This window comes from Jaculus jaculus, chromosome 6 (genome assembly GCF_020740685.1).
Source record: "Jaculus jaculus isolate mJacJac1 chromosome 6, mJacJac1.mat.Y.cur, whole genome shotgun sequence".
In the NCBI taxonomy this organism is placed as follows: domain Eukaryota; kingdom Metazoa; phylum Chordata; class Mammalia; order Rodentia; family Dipodidae; genus Jaculus; species Jaculus jaculus.
Window position 1 is genome coordinate 100,319,832 of NC_059107.1, and position 19,163 is coordinate 100,338,994.

A 19,163-nucleotide genomic window follows, 5' to 3' on the forward strand; every position below is an offset into this window, starting at 1 on the left:
TGTGGAATCAAACCTGAGTCCTTTGGCTTTGCAGGCAAGTGCATTAACCACTAAGCCCTCCCTCCAACCCTAGTATAACTTTTTTTTTTTTTTTTTTTGGTTTTTCAAGGTAGGGTCTCACTCTGGCTCAGGCTGCCCTGGAATTCACTATGTAGTCTCAGGGTGGCCTAGAACTCTCGGCGACCCTCCTACCTCTGCCTCCTGAGTGCTGGGATTAAAGGCGTGTGCCACCACACCCGGCTCTAGTATAACTTTTTTTTTTTTGATTTTTTGAGGTAGGGTTTCACTCTAGCCCAGGCTGACCTGACCTGGAATTCACTATGTAGTCTCAGGGTGGCCCCAAACTCACGGCAATCCTCCTACCTCTGCCTTCCAAGTGCTGGGATTAAAGGCGTGCGCCACCACGCCCAGCCTTAGTATAACTTCTTAAAAGATGTGAAAGAGGGCTGGAGAAATGGCTTAGCGGTTAAACCATTTGACTGCAAAGCCAAAGGACCTTCTTGGTTTGATTTCCCACGACCCATGTAAGCCAAGTTGGTGTATGCATCTAGAGTTCATTTGCAGTGGCTAGAAGACCTGGGCATGCCCAGGTCTCCTCCCCCCCCCAAATAAATAAATAGTCAGGCATGGTGGTGCATACCTTTAATCCCAGTACTCGGGAGGCAGAGGTAGGAGGACTGCCAAGAGTTCGAGACCACCCTGAGACTACTTAGTGAATTCTAGGTCAACCTGAGCTATAGTGAGACCCTACCTTAAAAAAACACTACTAATAAATAAAATACATAAAAAGATGTGAATAATATGTGTTCTTTTTGGATGGTTTTCAGATAGGGGCTAACCTCCTCCTGCCTCAATACTTCATGTGCTGGGGGAAATAGGCATATACACCACCATGCCCTCAGTTTGGTTTGACTTTTCAAGCTAGGCTCTCTAACCCAGGCTTGACCTGGAACTCATTATGTAGTCTCAGAATGACCTTGAATTCATGGTGATCCTCCTGCCTCTGCCCCCCCCCCACATGCTAGGATTTATGGTATGCACACCATGCCAGTGAAGGCTGAGATTTTAAGTGGAGAGTCTGTGCTACATCTTTTCACCTAAAGAGATCATGTACTCACTGAGTTCATCCAACAAGAAGCCATAACTTTATTAATGATAGAAATAGTACAAATTTCAAACCAAGCTTCAGTTTCACTTTTGAAACACCTGGGGGAGGGGGGAGAGAAAAACGTCCTTCTTTTTCAGATGGTTACATTGTTAATTCCTGTAAGAGACAAAAGATAATTAGAGAGGGAGTTACAGGTGAAGTGGCAAAATTCAGGTCATTTCAATCTAGAGAATTTCATGAAATTTCCTAATTGATAATAAACAGACAAAACAAAACCATCCATAGAAACTGGTCAAGGCTAAGGGAGCTACTGAATAAAAACTTGGATACTTACCATAATAGCATTTACAATATCATTGCTGTTGTTTTTCAGGGCTCGGACTGCCTTTGCTCTGGACACATTTGCTTGTGACATGACCAATTCTATGTCCTTCACTTCCACACCTGTTTCATCAACCTAAAAAAGGAGGATGGGAAGATCTAATAAGTTAAAGAACTCTAGTAGTTATTTGCAGCCAGAATCTCTCTTTTTGGTATAAGCCCAAACCATTTAACTCAATGGGTAGGTAAGTGCCCCCAAAATAAATAATCTACCAACACATATGGAGGGGAGCTGGGTATGGTGGCTTCTAACTTTAATCCCAGCTCTTGGGACTCTGAGGTAGGAGGATCACCATGAGTTTAGACCCAGCTTCAAATAACCGAAACATCAACAAAACCAAAACCATAATCCTCAAAACAAAATCCAGGGCTACAAGTCAAACGATGTGTATACCTCTTCCTCTTCACTCTCCTCTTGTACAGTAGGAGTCTGTGTATTTTCTTGAATATTTGAAACAGCTTCACCTTGAACTTTGAATTTCTCAGCAGCTGCTAACTGTGCTTGCTGGGATAAATCTTCAATCTATGAGGCAGAGAAAACAGATTCATTTGAGTAGTTTGTAGTAAATGAAAAGTTCACTTCATATAATCACTGTATTGCTATAAAATATCTGCCCCCATTTTGGACTATCACTGGAGAAAGAGAAGTAATGCAGGCGTACGCTCAACTGTGCAGTTTAGTATGTCTACCTGGGGTTATATGGTAACATCGACTTAAAAAACTGGGTTGGCAAGATGGTTCAGTGGTTAAAGGTGCTTGCTTGCAAAGCCTTTTGGCCTAGGTTCGATTCCCCAATATCCATGAAAAGTCAGATGCACAAAGTGGTGCATGCATCAAATGTTCACTGGCAGTAGCAAGAGGCCCTGGTGTACCATTCTCACATTCATTCATTCACTCATTCTCCCCACTCAGCCCGCTTGCAAATAAGTTAAAAAAATTAAAACTGGGGCTGGAGAGATGGCTTAGCGGTTAAGCGCTTGCCTGTGAAGCCTAAGGACCCCGGTTCGAGGCTCGGTTCCCCAGGTCCCACGTTAGCCAGATGCACAAGGGGGCGCACGCGTCTGGAGTTCGTTTGCAGAGGCTGGAAGCCCTGGCGCGCCCATTCTCTCTCTCTCTCCCCCCCCTCCTTCTGCCTTTCTCTCTGTGTCTGTCGCTCTCAAATTAAAAAAAAAAAAAATTCAAACTGTATGTGAAGCTGCTAACTTCTATATATACAAGACAGTACAGAATTACATAACTCAAAATGTAAATAATGCTGGCCCAGAGCAACTCTCAAGAAAACCTTACTGACCTTGGCTTCCCCAAAAACTATGTAGGTATCTGAAGCTGGGCTCTTATAGACATCTGGTTTTGTGATGACAAAGAGGATATTCTTAGATTTCCGGATAGTGACTCTAGTGACCCCTGTAACCTGTCGAAGACCCAGTTTGGACATAGCCTAAAGAACAGAAAAGAACACAAAGTTTTTAATTTGTAACATAATTTATAAGTAGTTAAAAAAGGAAATATATCAACCCAACATCCACAACGATATTTTTCCTAGCTTAAGAAAATCTTATACAGGTTTCTTATGCTAAAATTGGTTCATGAGAACAAGAATACTCATTTACAACTTATTCTTACCTTCCGTGCCTTCTTTTCACTCCTGCTCTGTTTTGCTTTACTGACTGGTTCTTCGTCGATCTCAGCTGCTGCCGCCAGCTAAAGATGGTGACAAGAGCTGGGAGTTAAATGACCCTCAGATCTGGATGCCAGTCCCACAAGGTTTCCTTTTCAACAAGTCAGCTCCAAAATTCTAGCTTCCTCTTTTTTTTTTTTTTTTTTTTTGTTTGTTCCTGAGGTAGGGTCTCACTCTAGTCCAGACTGACCTGAAATTCACTATGGAGTCTTAGGGCGGCCTCAAACTCACAGTGATCCTCCTACCTCTGCCTCCCGAGTGCTGAGATTAAAAGTGCACACTACCACATCAGGCTCCAGCTTCCTTTTTAGTTTGTTTGTTTGTTTGTTTTTTCCCTGAGATATGGTCTACTTCTATAGCCTAGGCTGCCTTCAAACTCTCAATCCTCCTGCCTCAGACTTCTGAGTGCTCAGATCATAGGCACATGCTACCACACCTAGCTTCTAGTTCGTTCTTTCTCTCTCTCTCTCTTTTTTTTCCAGGTAGGGTCTCACCCTAGCTCAGACTGACCTGGAATTCACTATGTAGTCTCAGAATAGCCTTGAACTCACAGTAATCCTACCTCTGCCTCCCAAGTGCTAGGATTAAAGGTGTGCACAGGGGCTGGAAAGATGGCTTAGCGGTTAAACCCTTGCCTGTGAAGCCTAGGGACCCTGGTTCGAGACTCCATTCCCCAGGACCCATGTAATCTGCCTCTTTGTCTGTCACTCTCAAATAAATAAAAAAATAAAGTGAAATGCTGCTGAGCGTGGTGGTACACACCTTTAAAAAAAAAAGGCGTGCACCATCATGCCCAGCTCTAGTGCTTTCTTGACCCAAAAACAGTCAGTAAGAGAATACCCACCTGAGCTTGTTGTGTTGCTGTTTGTGTGGAATCTTGTTCCTCGAGCTCTGGTACTGATTCATCACTGTCAGATTCTGTTCCAGACCCTAAGTTAACAAGACAACTTTTATTGTTTTTATAGAATTTTAAGGAGCATCTCACTGGCTTGCCTGCCTGAAATAGACATCACTGCCTCATGACAGACTTTACAAAGTTAAACGTAAACCAACTCCAGTGTGAAAGGCCCCTCTGAACTAAGTCAAGTTTTGTCACAAACCACTGTGTATGGATCTATTAAAGACCCATCCTGAGAAATGATGGATAATTGTCAGATAGAGCTGATCAGTACTGTAACTGTCTTTTTTCTTTGAAGGCCTCCATTTCTTGGCATAAACACCAAGCACCCATGTAATAATTCGTATAGTCCAATCATCCCAGAAAATTATCTTCAGACACACAAAGTAAAATCACACCAGAGGCATGACAGACTTTCTTTCGTGTCCTGCCTTATATTCTTTCTTTCTGAGGTAATTACATTCTCTCTACCCCAAGCTGTAGCCCCAGGCTGGCCTTGAACTCACTGGAGATCCTTCTACCTCTGCCTCCTGAGTGCTAGGATTAACGGTGTGCACCACCATGCCAAGCTTTATCTTATTTTCAAAAACCATTCACTTTAGCAATTTAATTCTATCAACTGGAAAATTCTCAATGATGTCAAGTTCTAGCAGTGACCTTTTCTATAAAATACAGCCCTCCCCATTTATTCTAATCAAAATCTATATATTCTAAAGTTCCTTCAACTAAAAAGCCAAGCATCAATAAAGGCTACTGAAGGGAGGAAAGCACATACCCACACCATTCTTAAGCTAGGAAAAACAGATCTCTACATTTTTAAGAAAAGGGAGTCCCTGGGCAACTGGTGACTACCAAGTCTAAGTAGTAAAATCAAATAGAAATAGCTCCATGATTCCCCAGTATTTTTAACAAATTCCAGGCCCAGGGACAAGGTTAGTGATGTGGTAAGGATTAGAACAAATATAAGGATTTGGTAGGTCTTGGTTTTCAAGTCAGCTCAGTAAGGTAAAAGGATGGTGGACCCAGGGCTTACCTTGGATCACATTACACAAGAAACAAAGTTCTGAGATGATGGAAACCAAGATTTACTTTTACACTCCTAAAGCTTTTGCATTTAAAGTTGTCATTCTATGTACTAAGCCCAAACTCAAGCAGATATATTGGAGAAAGCGGTGCATCCTAGTTAGTATTGGTGGGTAGCCCCCAAGAGGGGTGTGGGCAACACACCATGCACACAGCAAACCAAGGCAAATACCCTTGTTGTTCTTCAGAACAGGCTGCTTGGCAGAGGGGACTGGGGCAGGGATCCCAGCAGGTTTAGGGATGGGCATGTTGACGAGAACCGGCTGGAAAGGCACTCCCCCTGAGACTGGTTCCGGGGGAATCAGAGGCGGCAGCTCATCCTCATCAGCGGGGGCTGGGAGTTTAGAGGGTGATTCCAGGACCAGCCCGGGAGAGGACTGAAGAAAAGGCTGTTTAGGAAGCAGAGGGGGAACTGGGGAGGGAGCAAGAGTCGGTGGGGTGGGTTTGGGGGCCACAGATGCTGATCCAGCTTTAGGAAGGACCTCGTCAGAGGCAACTGCTGCTAGAGGACTAGATGTTTTATCAGAAGCAGCCAAGGGGCTCTTTGGGGAATGAAAAGAATCGTTGCCTTTTGCAAGACACGCAGGGAGAGAATCCTTCTCAACAGGGGCTGTAGCTGGGGTAGAAAGGGGTCCTTTAGTATCATTCTTAGCCGAGGGATCTGAGCACTTAGTAGGTGGAGTAGCAGAATTCTTCTTGGATCCTGGGCCTTTCTGAACGGGAGCAGCGACAGCCAGTGGACTTTCTGGAGCTGGTGCAACAAGTACTTCTTTGAGAACTGTAGAGTCTGTCTTTGCTGGAGGCTTTTCAGATGCCCCAGGGCCAACAGCCCCCACAGAACATGTGACTGACACTGGGGAAGTAGTGGAACTTTGGGGAGGAGAAGGAAGCATAGTTGAAAGAATGGGGGCCTCTTTAGAGGAAGGAAACTCTTTGTGAGAGGAAAGAGTCACGCCTGGGACAGCAGAGGCCATTTTGGAGGCTGCTGGAGGAGTGTTGGCTGTGGGAAAGGGGACTCCTTTGCAGGTTGAAGTTTCTGGGACGTCTTTGGAAGATGAGGCCTCTTTGGAGTCTGATTTTTTTTTGGAGGGAGTAATCTTGGCTGGGGAAGTAGAGGGAGAAGTCACAGCCAGGGTACTGGGAGCACCTACAGACGGGGTAGCCAAAGCCTCTTTGTGGGATGCCTTTTGGGGGGATAGGGTTTTGGGAGTCTTTCTTAGGTTGGGAGTTACAGCTGGGACAGTAGGTGCATTAGCAGATGGGGTTGTTACAGCCGCCCTGGGAACTCCAGTTGCTGGGGCCTTTTGGGGGGAGGGAGAAGCCATAGCTGGGACACCTTGGGGGGATGAAGTGGTTACAGCCTTCTGGGGGGAAGGAGGAATCTCTGCTCGCGCAGTGGTGACCCCTTCTGGAGATGGGATTGCTGGATCTCCTTTGCAGGCCACAGTTGCTGGAGCCTTTTGGGGGGAAGGAGGAACCTCTGCAGGTGCAGTGACATCAGAGGATTGGCATGCTGGAACCTCTTTAGGGGCCCCAATTTTTGGTGTCTTTTTAGGGGTTGGAGTTGCTTTAGTCTCTTTAGGGCAAGAAGGCACCTCTGCAGGTGCTGTTGTGACTCCTTCAGAGGATGGGGTTGCTGGAGCCTTTTTGGGGGCTGCAGTTTTGTGTGTCTTTTTATGGGGTGGAGCTACTGAAGCCTCTTTGTTGGCTACAGTTGCTGGGGATTTTTTAGGGGAGGAAGGCACCTCTGCAGGGGCAGTAGTGACTCCTTCAGGATGTGGAGTTGCTGGATGCTCTTTGGGAACTGAGGTTTTTGGTGTTTTGGGGGTTGTAGTTTTTGGTGCCTTTTTGGGGGGTGGGGTTGCTGGGGGCTCTTTGCGAACTGCAATTGCTAGGGCCTTTTGGGGGGAAGGAGAAATTTCTGCAGGTGCAGTGGTGACCCCTTCAGAACATGAAGTTGCTGAAGCTGTTTGGGGGGCTGTAATTTTTGGTGCCCTTTTTGGGGGTGGGATTGCAGTTGCTGAGGCCTTTTGGAGGGAGGGAGGCACTTCTGCAGGTGCAGTGGGGACTCCCTCAGGACATGGGGTTGCTGAAGCCTTTTGGGGGGCTGCAATTCTTGGAGCCTTTTTAGGAGGTGGGGCTGCTGCAGTGTCTTTGGGGGCTGCAGTTAAGACCTTTTGGGGGGAAGGAGACACTTCTGCAGGTGCAGTGGTGACCCCTTTAGGCAATGGAGCCACTGGAGCCTTTTGGAGGTCTGCAGTTTTTGGTGCTTTTTTAGGGGGTGGTGCCACTGGGGACTCTTGAAGGGAAGAAGAAATTTCTGAAGGTGCAATGGAGACTCCTCCAGGACATGGGGGTGATGAAGTCTTTTGGGGGGCTGCAGTTTTTGGTGCCTTTTTAGGGGTTGGGGTTGTTGGAGCTTTTGAGGCTGAGGGAGGAAGCTCTGCAGGTGCAGTAGCGACGCCTTCAGGAGCCTTTTTGGGGACTGCAGTTTTGGATACTTTTTTGGGGAGTGAAGTTGCTGGAGTGTCTTTAGGTGCCACAGTTGCTGAGGCCTTTTGGGAAGGAGACACCTCTGCAGGTGTAGTGGTGAGCCCATCAGGAGCCTTTTGGGGGACTGCAGTTTTTGATGCTTTTTTAGGGGTTGGTACCTCTTGGGAGGAGGGAGGCACCTCTGCAGGTGCAGTAGTGACCCCTTCAGGAGGTGGGGTTATTGGAGCCTTTTGAGGCACTGTAGTTTTAGATGCCTTTTTAGGGGCTGCAGTTGGGGCCTTTTGGGTAGAGGGAGGCACCTCTGCAGATGCAGTAGTGATTCCTTCAGGAAGTGGGGTTGTTGAGGCCTTTTGGGGGGCTGCAGTTTTTAATGCCTTTTTAGGGGGTGGTACCACTGGGGCCTCTTGGGTGGGGGTAGGAACCTCTGCGGGTGCAGTGGTGACTACTTCAGGAGGTGGGGTTGCTGAAGCCTTTTGGGGGGCTGCAGTTTTTGGTGCCTTTTTGGAGGGCGAAGTTTCTGGAACCTCTTTGGGGGCTGCAGTTGTTGGGACCTTTTTAGGAGAGAAAGGCACCTCTGCAGGTGCAGTGATAAGCTCTTCAGGAGGGGGGGTTGCTAGAAGCTCTTTGGGGGCTGCAGTTTTTGGTGCCTTTTTAGGGGAGAGAGGCATTTCTGCAGGTACAGTAGTGACCTCTTCAGTAGATGGAGTTGTTGGAGCCTTTTGAGGGGCTGCAGTTTTTGATGGCTTTTTAGAGGCTGCAGCTGGGGATTTTGGGGGGCAGGGAGGCACCTCTGCAGGTGCATTAGTGACCCCTTCAGGAGTTGAGGTTGCTGGAACCTTTTTGGAGGCTACAGTTTTTGGTGCCTTTTTGGAGGGTGGGATTGCGTTAGTTTTTTGGGCAGCAGTGACCTCCTTAGGAGATGGGGTTGCAGGGGCCTTTTGTGGGGAGGGAGGAATCTCTGCAGGGGCAGTGGGGACTCCTTCACAAGATGGGGTTGCTGGAGTTTCTTTGGGGGCAGTAGTCACTGGGGCCTTTTTGGGGGAAGAAGGAGTCTCAGCCTGGACAGTGGGGACATCTTTGGGAAATGGAACTGCTGGAATCTCTTTGCAGGATGCAGTTACTGGGACTTTTTGAGGGGAGGTAGAAGTCACAGCCAGTGTGGTGGGGTTTCCTCCAAAGGTCTGGGCTGCTGCTTCTGGTACCTTTTTTGGGGAGACAGGAGTCACAGCTGGAGCACATTTGGGAGATGATGTTGATGAAACATCTTTGGGGGATGCAGTTGTTATCTTTGGGGAGGAAGGAGGAGCCATGTCTGCTACAATGGAGTCTTCTTTAGAAGTTGCAGCTACTGGGGTCTTTTTAGGGGAGGGTGGACTCTCTGCTGGGACTGTGGAAGCCTCCAGGGGAGAGGGGACTGCTCCTTCTTGGGAGGGAGTAGCCACAGGAAGAGTAGGGGCCCTTTTAGGGGATGGAGGAGTGGGAGAATGCTTGTTTATTGAGGGTCTAGGGTCTTGAAAAGAAAGACTGGTCTCTGGAAGAAGAGATGGAAGACCTCCTTTGGAAGATGCAGTCATAGAAGCACCAGAACCACTGTACCCTTCAGGAGAAGGCGGCAAAGGTGCCCCTGCTACCTTGTACGAAATATCACCCACCTTCTTCACACCCACAAGAGAAATCCCAGCTGGAGGGGCAGCAGGAAAAGGCACAGACTGGGGAATTTCAGGGGTCAGTGGTGACGTAGCCATCGAGACAGAAATATTCTGAGGGACTAAAGTCATGGGACAACTTTCAGAGGCTGGGGGAATCAAAGGTAACGTAGAAGTGGAAGTACCCTTAGCTGGGTGGTTGTTAGGGGCTAAAGAGAAAGCTCCTTCTAGAAAAGAGCTGGCTGTAACTGTAGGAATAGAGGTACCTTTGGCAGAAGCCACCCCTTCAGAATCAGAACTTTCCAAAGACAAGGTAGTCACTGTTGGAGCAATGACAGAACTTTTTAGAGGCAGACTGGTAGGGTCTAGGCTGGCGTAAGAATCTGACTTAACTACAGCGGTTGGGGAGTTAGCCAGAGAAGACGCAGCAGCGGCTGGCAAAGCCCCAGGGAGAGGCCCTGAAAGGCTCCTTGCTGCAGTGGCTTCAGGAGCAGCAATCTTCAAAGACGATGGAATCTGAGGAGAGGGAGAATCCTTAGGGGCTGCCATGGTCAAAGGCAGAGTAGTATCTTTCCTGGTAGGAAGTCCTGCCTGGGATGGAGAAATAGGGGTTCCTACATTTGCCAATATTGAAATGGGGAGACTGAGGCCTTCAGGGGCTGGCATCTCCAGAGTGGCAGCTACCTGAGAAGCAGGAAGCTCACTGGGAGCCTCAGGTCCTATAACCAAGGCAGTAGCGGGGGTTGGCTTTTTACTATTCGGAAGACCTGGTGCAACTTTAGGACACATGGCATCTCCCTCCAAGGTGGTAGGTGCAGTAGCAATTGTAGAGGGGTTAGTCGCCACATGTGGGGTGATACCAACCGAAGAGACAGGAGTTCCTTTCACGCCTGTTTTTGGAGAAGTAGGAATCTGGGGTGCCAACGGCTGCTGAGTGGCATTAGGAGACTCCCCGAGAATGAGAGAAGCTGCAGAAGCTCTATTTGGGGAGCCAGGAGGGCTGTGGGTCCTCCTACTAGTGGTGGTAGAGGAGCCCTTGTCAACAGACAGAGGCAGAGCAGATGGTGGAGCCCCCACCGGAAGAGCTGCTTTGGCTTCAGCACCCAGCTCATTTCTGGAAGGAAGGGGAGGAATCACAGACCTCTCTGACGGGTTAGATGCACCTACGGAAGACTGACCTACCAAAATGGTATTATTTACTGTAGGATCTAACCAAGGACTAGGACCTGTCTGACCTGAAGGCTGGACAGAAGAACCCAAAGCACAATGATATAAAGGTGGAAGATGAGAGCCTGGAGAGATGGGGGGCTTCGGAGGGGAGTTAGGAACCATAGTCTTTTGAGAAGGTGAGCTGGCAGGTCCCTTTAGGCTTAACATGTTTTGTGGCACCAGAGCTGAGGAAATGGGGATATCTCTGACTTGAGAAGGGTTGGCTGGGGGAGTGATGGGTAATGTCTGAGGACAGAAGGCTAATCCAGACTGAACAGAGGCCAAGGGAGCTACAAGGTGGGAAGGAGCAGTACTGACTCCACCTGGAGGACTTGGGGCAGTAGTACCTTTCAGATTAGGGACTGTCTGAGAGGGAACTTGACTAGGAGAGGATTTGGGTTCTGAGGGGTCAACGGGAGCTGACAGAGGTGGAACTGACCCCGACTCAGCTGCAGCAACTGATGAAGGTGAGGTGAGAGAGTAAGGTGGAAAAGGAGAACCCTTCTGCATCGGGCTGGGAGCCAGTGCAACCAAAGACAAGGGAGTTGAAGGGGAGCGGGCACTTTTCAGGGTTGGGCCTATCATGGGAGAGGCCAGAGCTAAGGCAGCTGGGGAGATGGGAGGTCCTATTAGGTGTGGTAGGAAAGTTGGGGTGTGAGGACCAGTTTCCAAGGGCATGGCTGTTCCAGAAGATGGCTGAGGAAAGGGAACTTCAAAAGGGGCTGAGGTAATACTAGAGGGAGAAGGGAGTGGGGAAGGCTGGTTAGCAGTTGCTAGAGGGCACTGTTGGGGGGCCAGAGAGCCAGGAGGGGGAAGGGTAGGTCCAGGCTGCCCTAAGGCATCAGTGACACTCAAGGCTGAAGACTTAGGAAGCACAGCTGGAGAAAAGCAAAAAAAGGAAATAAAGAAGGGGAAAAAGGTGAGTTGTGAAGCTCAAGTTGGTAACATGCCTTACAGGAAAAAAAAAAAAATGGAGCTTTAAATCTGAGAATGAAGGTCACTACACAGGATTAGACAAAGGTGACAATCAGTACCAACTCTCCTATATAGTTCAGTGTCCAAGTGGGAGCATGTCCCTTTCATTTCCCACACTTCCAAAGTTTTATGAAAATAAACCAACTATTTCAAGGTGGGGAAAATGGTCTAACTCATTTTTAAAAAGGGAGCATCGGCCCTGGAGTAGATGAGGTGCCTCCTCCTCCAATCCACATTGGGGATTAAAGCTAGGGTCTCATACATGTTAGGCAAACACAGTACCATTGAGCTACAACCCCAGCCCTCTTTTTTACTTTCTGAGACAGTCTCACTACTTCCTCAGGCAGGCCTTCAATTTGCAATCCTCTTGTTCAGCTGCCTGAATAGATGGATTATAGAGCCTGTCACCAGGCTCATGGAAAATTGAGCATTCCTTCCTTGCCTCTTCTCTCTGAAATGACCCTACTGACCAATCTTTTCTCACTGTCAATACCACTACAACAAATGTATAGTAGTCTACCCACAGATCAGAACTCAAATACTGAAAACAGGAGTACAAAAGGAAGTGAGCAGTGTTAATGACAGGGAACCAGAGGTGCATGAGAAAAAAAAAAGCAAACAGCTTTTTTACTCTCAGGCTCCTACTAGGACTGAGGAAAAAAATCTGATTCTGCTAGAGAAGTTTTAGGAAGGAGGTGCCTGGCTTAACTCAGTTCTACTGAAGTAAAAATTATTATTATTTTTTTCTCAAGGTAGGATCTCACTCTGGTCCAGGCTTAACTATGTAGTCTCAGGGTGGCTTCGAAATCACGGGAGTGCTGGGACTAAAGGCGTGCACCACCATGCCCAGCTAACTAAAGTAAAAATTCTTCAGGATCATTTCTTTCTTTCTTTCTTTTTTTTTTTGGTTTTTAGAGGTAGAGTCTCACTCTGGCTCAGGCTGACCAGGAATTCACTATGTAGTCTCAGGGTGGCCTCGAACTCACGGCGATCCTCCTACCTCTGCCTCCCGAGTGCTGGGATTAAAGGTGTGCGCCACCATACCCGGCCAGAATCATTTCTTATTTTAATTTGACATAAGGTCTCTGGCTGGCTTGAACTCACTATGTAGCCAAGAACAACCTTGAGTTTCTGATCTTTCTGCCTCCACCTCCCCAGTGCTAGGGTTATAGATCACAGGCATGCACCATGCCTAGTTTGTGCAGTGCTGGGGATCAAACCCAGGCCTTCCTGCAAGCCAGCCAAGAACTCCACCAACTGAGCTATACGCCCAGCCCTACCCTTCAGAATGTAATAGCGATCATTAAATATTAAGTCCCTCAACCACTTCATGCCTAGTTACTTAGCAAGAACAGAAAGAAAAATTTTAAAAGCCCAACTATTAATGGGTTAGACTTCATACTCTATATACCCTTCCTCAGTAATGTTAACTTGTCAAACATTAACCCACAATTAACTAGCTCTCTAGGGAAAACAGCTTAGCTATAAGAGCAGGAAATATATTAGGAAAGTAGCCCAACTTGTTAAACTACACTGGCTCTTCTATTTTAGAAGCAGAGAAGTACTGTGAAGAGAGTTTATAGGCTTCCTATCTCTCAATCTAAATAAGTACTTAGCTCTGCCAAAACAGACCAATATTTGGCTTTATGTAAAAAGATTTCAGAATGATGGAGGGAAAAAAGCCCTGTCATTCAAGAGACAATACAAGGTTAGAGCAACAAATTCTATGCCTTAAAAGTGTGTGAAAATTAGGGGGGAAAAAAAGCCAGAAACTGGCGCACACCTTTATCGCAACACTCAGGAGGCAGAGGTAGGAGGATCGCTGAGTTCAAAGCCACTTTGACACTACATAGTGAATTCAGGTCGGCTTGAGCTCAAGTGACACCCTCCCTTAAAAAAAAAAAAAGCTCATAGCACTCAAACCCAAGTCACTCAGCCAGTTCATTGTGAAGTTCTTACAGAACCTAAGAGAAAAAAGAAGGTGGCTCAACCAGTCTTTCTGGGAGAATTGGTAGGTCAAAGTCTTATAATTATAGTGCAAATACTTGCAAACATATTAATTAGAATTAAAAACACGGATTATGTTTTCTGCTTCTTGGACCTGAAGGTGGAATAATGTCCAAATTACTTGCTTTGATACCACAACCAATCCCTTGAACTAGCTTCTTCGTCCACATTACTAAGACTATTTATAGTCACAGACAAAAATCACGGGTATGCCCTTAATATCATAAGCCTGTGCAAGTCAGACTAATAAGGAATGTGTTTAGCATTAGTTCTGGGGTTGGGGATTTAGCTCAGTGGATGGATGAACAAGCACAAGGCCCTGGGTTAAGACGTCGGCACCAGAAGAAAAAAGAAAAAAAAGCAAGAAAGCTGGGTGTGATGGCACACACCTTTAATCCTGGCGTCAGGAGCAGGTAGGAAGAATTACCAAGAATTGGAGACCACCCTGAGACTACATTGCGAATTCCAGGTCATTCTGGGCTAGGGCAAGACCATATCTCAAACAAAAAGGAACTAACTTTAGTTCTGAAGCTTAAAACCAGAATGGTTCTAAATTCACAAGAATCTCAGTCTCCACATTTACAAAACAGAGTTTAGTGAGATGATCTCTAACATCCTGTTTAGCACTAAACTTACAGGACCTTTTGAGGCCAGTCCTTTCCACTCCCCCCTTCCTGAAGTTCAGAGATTCCATACTGCTCAGGTCCCAGCCAAAGGATCCACCCTCTTCTTTCCCAGCAGCTGTTTAATCCCTTCAGCTGCTAAGATCAGACAGGTGGGGAGGGAGAACCTTAATGCTTTTAAACACAAACAATCTTAACTCCAAGAAAGGCAGAAATTGCCCTTCAGTAAGGAGTATTTAAAAAAATTACTGTTAAAAATAAGGACAGAAGCCTTAAAGATACCCTGCATTTAGTTATATGCAATTTAGCCAAGACCACCACTTGACTTTTTTTTCCACTACTTTCAGATTTTCTACTCAAAATGTGTTTTTAAATAACATTCAAAACTTGCCCTCCCACTAGATTTTATAACCATCAGCTTCACAGCTAAAGATCAGCCAAAACACGTACATATTCAATTTTAAGTTTCACACAATGGTTCAGGCACTATTCCAGCCCACTAGAAATATCTCAGTATCAAGCCTTAGAACCAGTTAATGACTCAGGATACTAGGGCTCTCAGCAGGACACATTCACTACCAGCACATATCTCATCCAGACATGTGATGAAGGCACAAAGCCAATCACCGCTACCTAAAACCTTGATGCAACTTGCTGGCTGGAACCTCACAAAAGCTCAAGTCTCCTAGTGTCACCCAGTCGAGACAGGCCGGAATCACTGAGCCACCTCTCTGATCACAACACAGCTTCTTCTCAGGGAGCTGGCATTAAAGTAGGAAAGAGGCAGGGTTAACTTTTAATGTTCCTACATCTTAAAGGTTATTATTTGTGTTCTATCCCTTTTAAAGGCCCTCCAGGATAGCAGTTACATTTTGTGGTGTCCCCTTCCTGACAAAGCTACAACCTATCTTTTCTTAAGGAACAGAAAGGGAGCTGTGAGAACCTACCTGTCTCAGCCTGAGGCTGTGGCAACTCCTGCTCTGTAGCAGGGACGGTTTCTGTGGCTTCACCGGGCATTTCTGAAGGGAAATAAAAAGGAGGAGGCCTGAATCGACTGCAATTCACCTGCCCAGACAAGAGTCGATATTCTTCAGAACTTCGCGCAGGGCTATAATGACAACAAGCTATGTAGGCTTGGGGCGGCAAGCTTCCCAAAGCGTCTGCAAAACAGGTGGGCCTATGACGTGACCCACAGATCTCCACCGAGAGGATCCCCCTCTTTCACGAAGCTTCTCCATCATTCCGCAGGCAAAGCTAACTTTCCAGAAGCCGGGGTTCGTTGCATCCACACTCGGGACCCCACAAGGCCAGCAAAACAACGCTGCCTTTCTCGACCCCAAGGGGAAGGCTCCCGGCCCGCCCGCCCGGGTTCCCTTCCCCGAGCCCGGGAGCCTCAGCTCTTCTGACCACTTCCGAGGCGAGGGTGGAGGGTGCCATGGGCGCCCCCAGCACACTACGAACGGGGTCTGGGGGCCCTAGGGCCGCGACCCACACCTCCCCGAGCGCTCCGAGGCGCTTCCCCACAGCGGGCGCCCCCGCGCCCCTGCTCCCGGCGCTGCAAGGGCTGCCGGGTCCCTAGGCCCGGAATCCGGGCCGCTCCGGGCCCCCCGCGCCCAGCTTTTGCCAGGACACCAACTGCAAGACCCCCTTTTGTCCGGAGGCCCAGGGACAGGCGCCGCGACCCCAGAACGCCCCCGACCGTCCTTAACTCTAAGTCTCCGGGGCGGCCAGGCTCGCGGCGAAGGCGGATGGCTGCGGATGGAGAGCCCCGGCGCAGACGGCACTTACTGTGCGGAGGACGCGGAGCCAAGATGGCGGCGGAAAGAGAAGGAGCGGCGGCGCGACCCACGCCTGTTGCCGAAGGAAGCCGGGAGCGCAGGGGGCGGGACCGCGATCCGATTCCGGGTCAGCGGCGGCTCGCAGCCGCTTCCCACCGGCCCCCGGCGCTGCCATCGCCGCCGTGCAAGGGCACCTGCTGCCCCTTCCCGGGGTGACCCGAGCAGCTGCTCCCGGGCGGGGGTGGGGACGCGCTCTAAATAAGGGTAGGGATCGGCTCCGGAACGCGCGGGCCTGGATGCTCGCCCGCGCCGACCCGGCGGTCCCGCGAGCCACTGGGACACCCCCAGGTTTAGAAACGCCCGGACAACCTCGGCCCACGGGTCCGCAGAGTAGCGACTGTGCTTTACCGGGATTTCCCCTTCCCGTATTCTGGAAACGCCGGGCGTGGTGGCACATGCCTTTAATCCCAGCACTTGGGATGGGAGGCAGAGGTAGGAGGGTCACCCTGAGACTCCATAGTGAGACCCTATCTCGAAAAACAAAACAAAAAAGAGAGAGGAAGAGAGAAAGACACGGCAATGCCACAGACATTGCTTGTATACCATTGGGAAGAAGGGATCAAGGTCAAACCCCAACTGTGATTTAGGACGATTTCGAAATTATTTTAAAGTTCAGTTGTCCTTTCTGGGAAAAAATAATGAAATTAAAAACATTTTCGGGGGCTGGAAGGTGGCTTAGCGGATAAGGCGTTTGCTTGCAAAGCCAAGGGACCCGGGTTCGATTTCCCCAGGACCCATGTATGCCAGCTGCACAAGGGGGCACATGCTTCTGGAGTTCGTTTACAGCGGCTGGAGGCCCTGTGCGTCCATTCTCTCCGTCTCTCTCTCCTTTCTCTGCCAAATAAATAAATAAATATATAAAAAAGAAAAAAAAAAGTGGCTGGAGGGATTGCTTAGTGGTTAAGGCACTTGCCTACAAAGCCAAAGGACCCACATTCAATTCCCCAGGACCCATAAGCCAGATGTACAGGTGGCGCATGCGCGGAGTTCGTTTGCAGTAGCTAGAGGCCCTGGCTTCCCCATTCTCTCCGTTTCTCTCAAATAAATAAATAAATAAATATTTTTTTTTAATGTGAAAACTTTTTTTTTGCCTGACTTTTTGGCAATTATTTATTTTAGAGGTCCAGGATTGTCATGTGTAAGATCTTATATAAGGACATATAAGCCTAGACTTAGCAGTCAAGATGCTTGCTTGCAAAGCCAAAGGACCCAGGTTCAATTGCCCCAAAGCCAGATGCACAAGATGGGGCTGGCCTTGAACTCATAGCGATCCTCCTACCTCTGCCTCCCAAGATTAAAGGCATGTGCAACCATGCCCGGCAGAATTATCTTTTATCCAGCCATGGTGGTACACACCTTTAATTCCAGCACTCAGGAAGCAAAGGTAGGAAGACCCAGGTCAGCCTGAACTACAGTGAGACCTTATCTTGGTGAGAGATAGTTTTTTTTGACAGGGCCTAATGTAGCCAAGTCTGGCCCTGAACTTTTTCCTCTTTTTAATTAATTTTTTTTTTTTCTGCAGTCTTTTTATTTTTTGACTTTTCAAGGTAGGATCTTGTTGTAGCCCAAGCTGACCTGGAATTCACTATGTAATCTCATGGTGATCTTCCTACCTCTGCCTCCCAAGTACTAGTGCTGGGATTAAAGGCATGCACCTCCATGCCCAGATTGCAGTCTTTTTTTTTTTTTAATATAATTTTTTAAATCTAATTTTTATTTACTTGAGAAAGAGAAAGCAAGAGAGCATGGGCACACCAGGGACCCCAGCCACTGGAAACGAACTCCAGATGCATGCACCACCTTTTGCATCTGGCTTACATGCATCCTGGGGAATTGAACCTGGTTCCTTTGGCTTTGTAGGCAAATGCCTTAAGCACCAAGCCATTTCTCCAGCCCTTAATATATAAAGAAAAAAAAAAAAATATATATATATCATTTTTTGGGGGGGAGTAGGGTCTCTAACTCTGACCTGGAATTCACTATGTAGTCTCAGGGTGGCCTTGAACTCATAGCAATCTTCCTACCTCTGTCTCCTGAGTGCTGGATTAAAGGTGTGCACCACCACACCCATCAGAATTATCTTTTTTAAAAAATATTTTTATTAGCTAGGCATGGTGCACACCTTTAATTCCAGCACTTGGGCAGCAGAGGTAGGATGATCCAGGTCAGCCTGAGATACAGTGAGACCCTACCTCGAGAAACAAAAAACAATTATTTTTATTTATTTACTTACTTGAGAGAGAGGCAGAAAGAGGGAGAGAATGGGCATACCAGGGCATCTAGCCACAACAGACGAACTCCAGACGCATGCACCACCTTGTGCAGCTGGCTTACATGGGTCCTGGGGAATTGAACCTGGCTCCTTTGGCTTCGCAGGCTAGCACCTTAACTGCTAAGCCATCTCTCCAGCTCAACAGGACAGGATTATCTTTATTTTGATTTTATAAAGCAGGGTCTTGTTGTAGCCCAGGTTAACCTGGAATTCATTATGTAGTCTCAGGTAGCCTTGAACTCACAGAGATCCTCTTACCTCTGCCTCCTGAGTGTTGGGATTAAAGTCATGCACCACCACACCCAGCAAGAATTATATTATTTATTTATTATTTAAAAAATATTTTATTAAAGAGAAAGAGGCAGATAGGGAGAGAATGGCCATAGCAGGGCTAGCCACTGCAAACAATCTCCAGATACATGTGCCACCTTGTGCATCTGGCTTATGTGGGTACTGGGGAATTGAGCCTGGGTCCTTAGGCTTCACAGGCAAGTGCCTTAACCATTAAGTCATCTCTCCAGCCCAACAATTATCTTTTTTTTTGGGGGGGGGATTCAAGGTAGGGTCTCTTTCTAGCCCAGGCTGACCTAGAATTCACTATGTAATCTCAGGGTGGCCTGGAACTCTTGAGATCCTCCCACCTGTCTCCCCAATGCTAGAATTAAAGGTGTGTGCCACTATACCCACCTATCTTTTTATATTAAATTTTATAAGATTACCTACAGTTTATTCCTTTTGCATTGCTTTTCTCAGGAACCTTGGTAGTTTTAAGAAACCTCTGCAACATAAATTATCTCTCAAGAAAAATAAATTGTGGGCTGGAGGGATTGCTTAGTGGTTAAGGCATTTGCCTGCAAAGTCAAGGACCCTGGTTTGATTCCCCAGGACCCATGTAAGCCAGATGCACATGGCGGTGCATACGTCTGGAGTTAGTTTGCAGTGGCTGAAGGC

At 47.6% G+C, this 19,163-nt stretch overlaps 1 protein-coding gene across 2 annotated transcripts; it reads right to left on the reverse strand.

Moving 5' to 3' along the window:
- Window positions 1–1,122: 1,122 nt before the first annotated feature.
- Window positions 1,123–15,974, reverse strand: Naca (nascent polypeptide associated complex subunit alpha). Of its 2 annotated transcripts, none has more exons than XM_004649992.2 (8): window positions 15,891–15,974; window positions 15,050–15,121; window positions 4,013–4,098; window positions 3,114–3,191; window positions 2,782–2,928; window positions 1,884–2,012; window positions 1,443–1,565; window positions 1,123–1,264 (listed from the first exon to the last, which is right to left on the reverse strand). In XM_004649992.2, exons 2-8 carry the CDS (start codon window positions 15,117–15,119, stop codon window positions 1,250–1,252), a joined length of 648 nt encoding a protein of 215 aa, XP_004650049.1. In that variant the 5' UTR covers window positions 15,120–15,121; window positions 15,891–15,974; the 3' UTR covers window positions 1,123–1,249. The 2 variants fall into 2 exon arrangements, with proteins under 2 accessions (XP_004650049.1, XP_045009559.1); XM_045153624.1 differs by having other exon boundaries at window positions 15,812–15,933.
- Between the last annotated feature and the right edge of the window lie 3,189 nt (window positions 15,975–19,163).

Coding starts and splice junctions, on each gene's coding strand:
- Naca (XM_004649992.2), bottom strand. CDS start 15,119: ATGCCCGGTGAAGCCACAGAAACCGTCCCTGCTACAGAGCAGGAGTTG. Junction 3,192..4,012: donor CAGCAACACAACAAGCTCAG/GTGGGTATTCTC, acceptor CACCATCTTTAG/CTGGCGGCAGCAGCTGAGAT. Junction 2,929..3,113: donor GTGAAAAGAAGGCACGGAAG/GTAAGAATAAGT, acceptor TCTGTTCTTTAG/GCTATGTCCAAACTGGGTCT.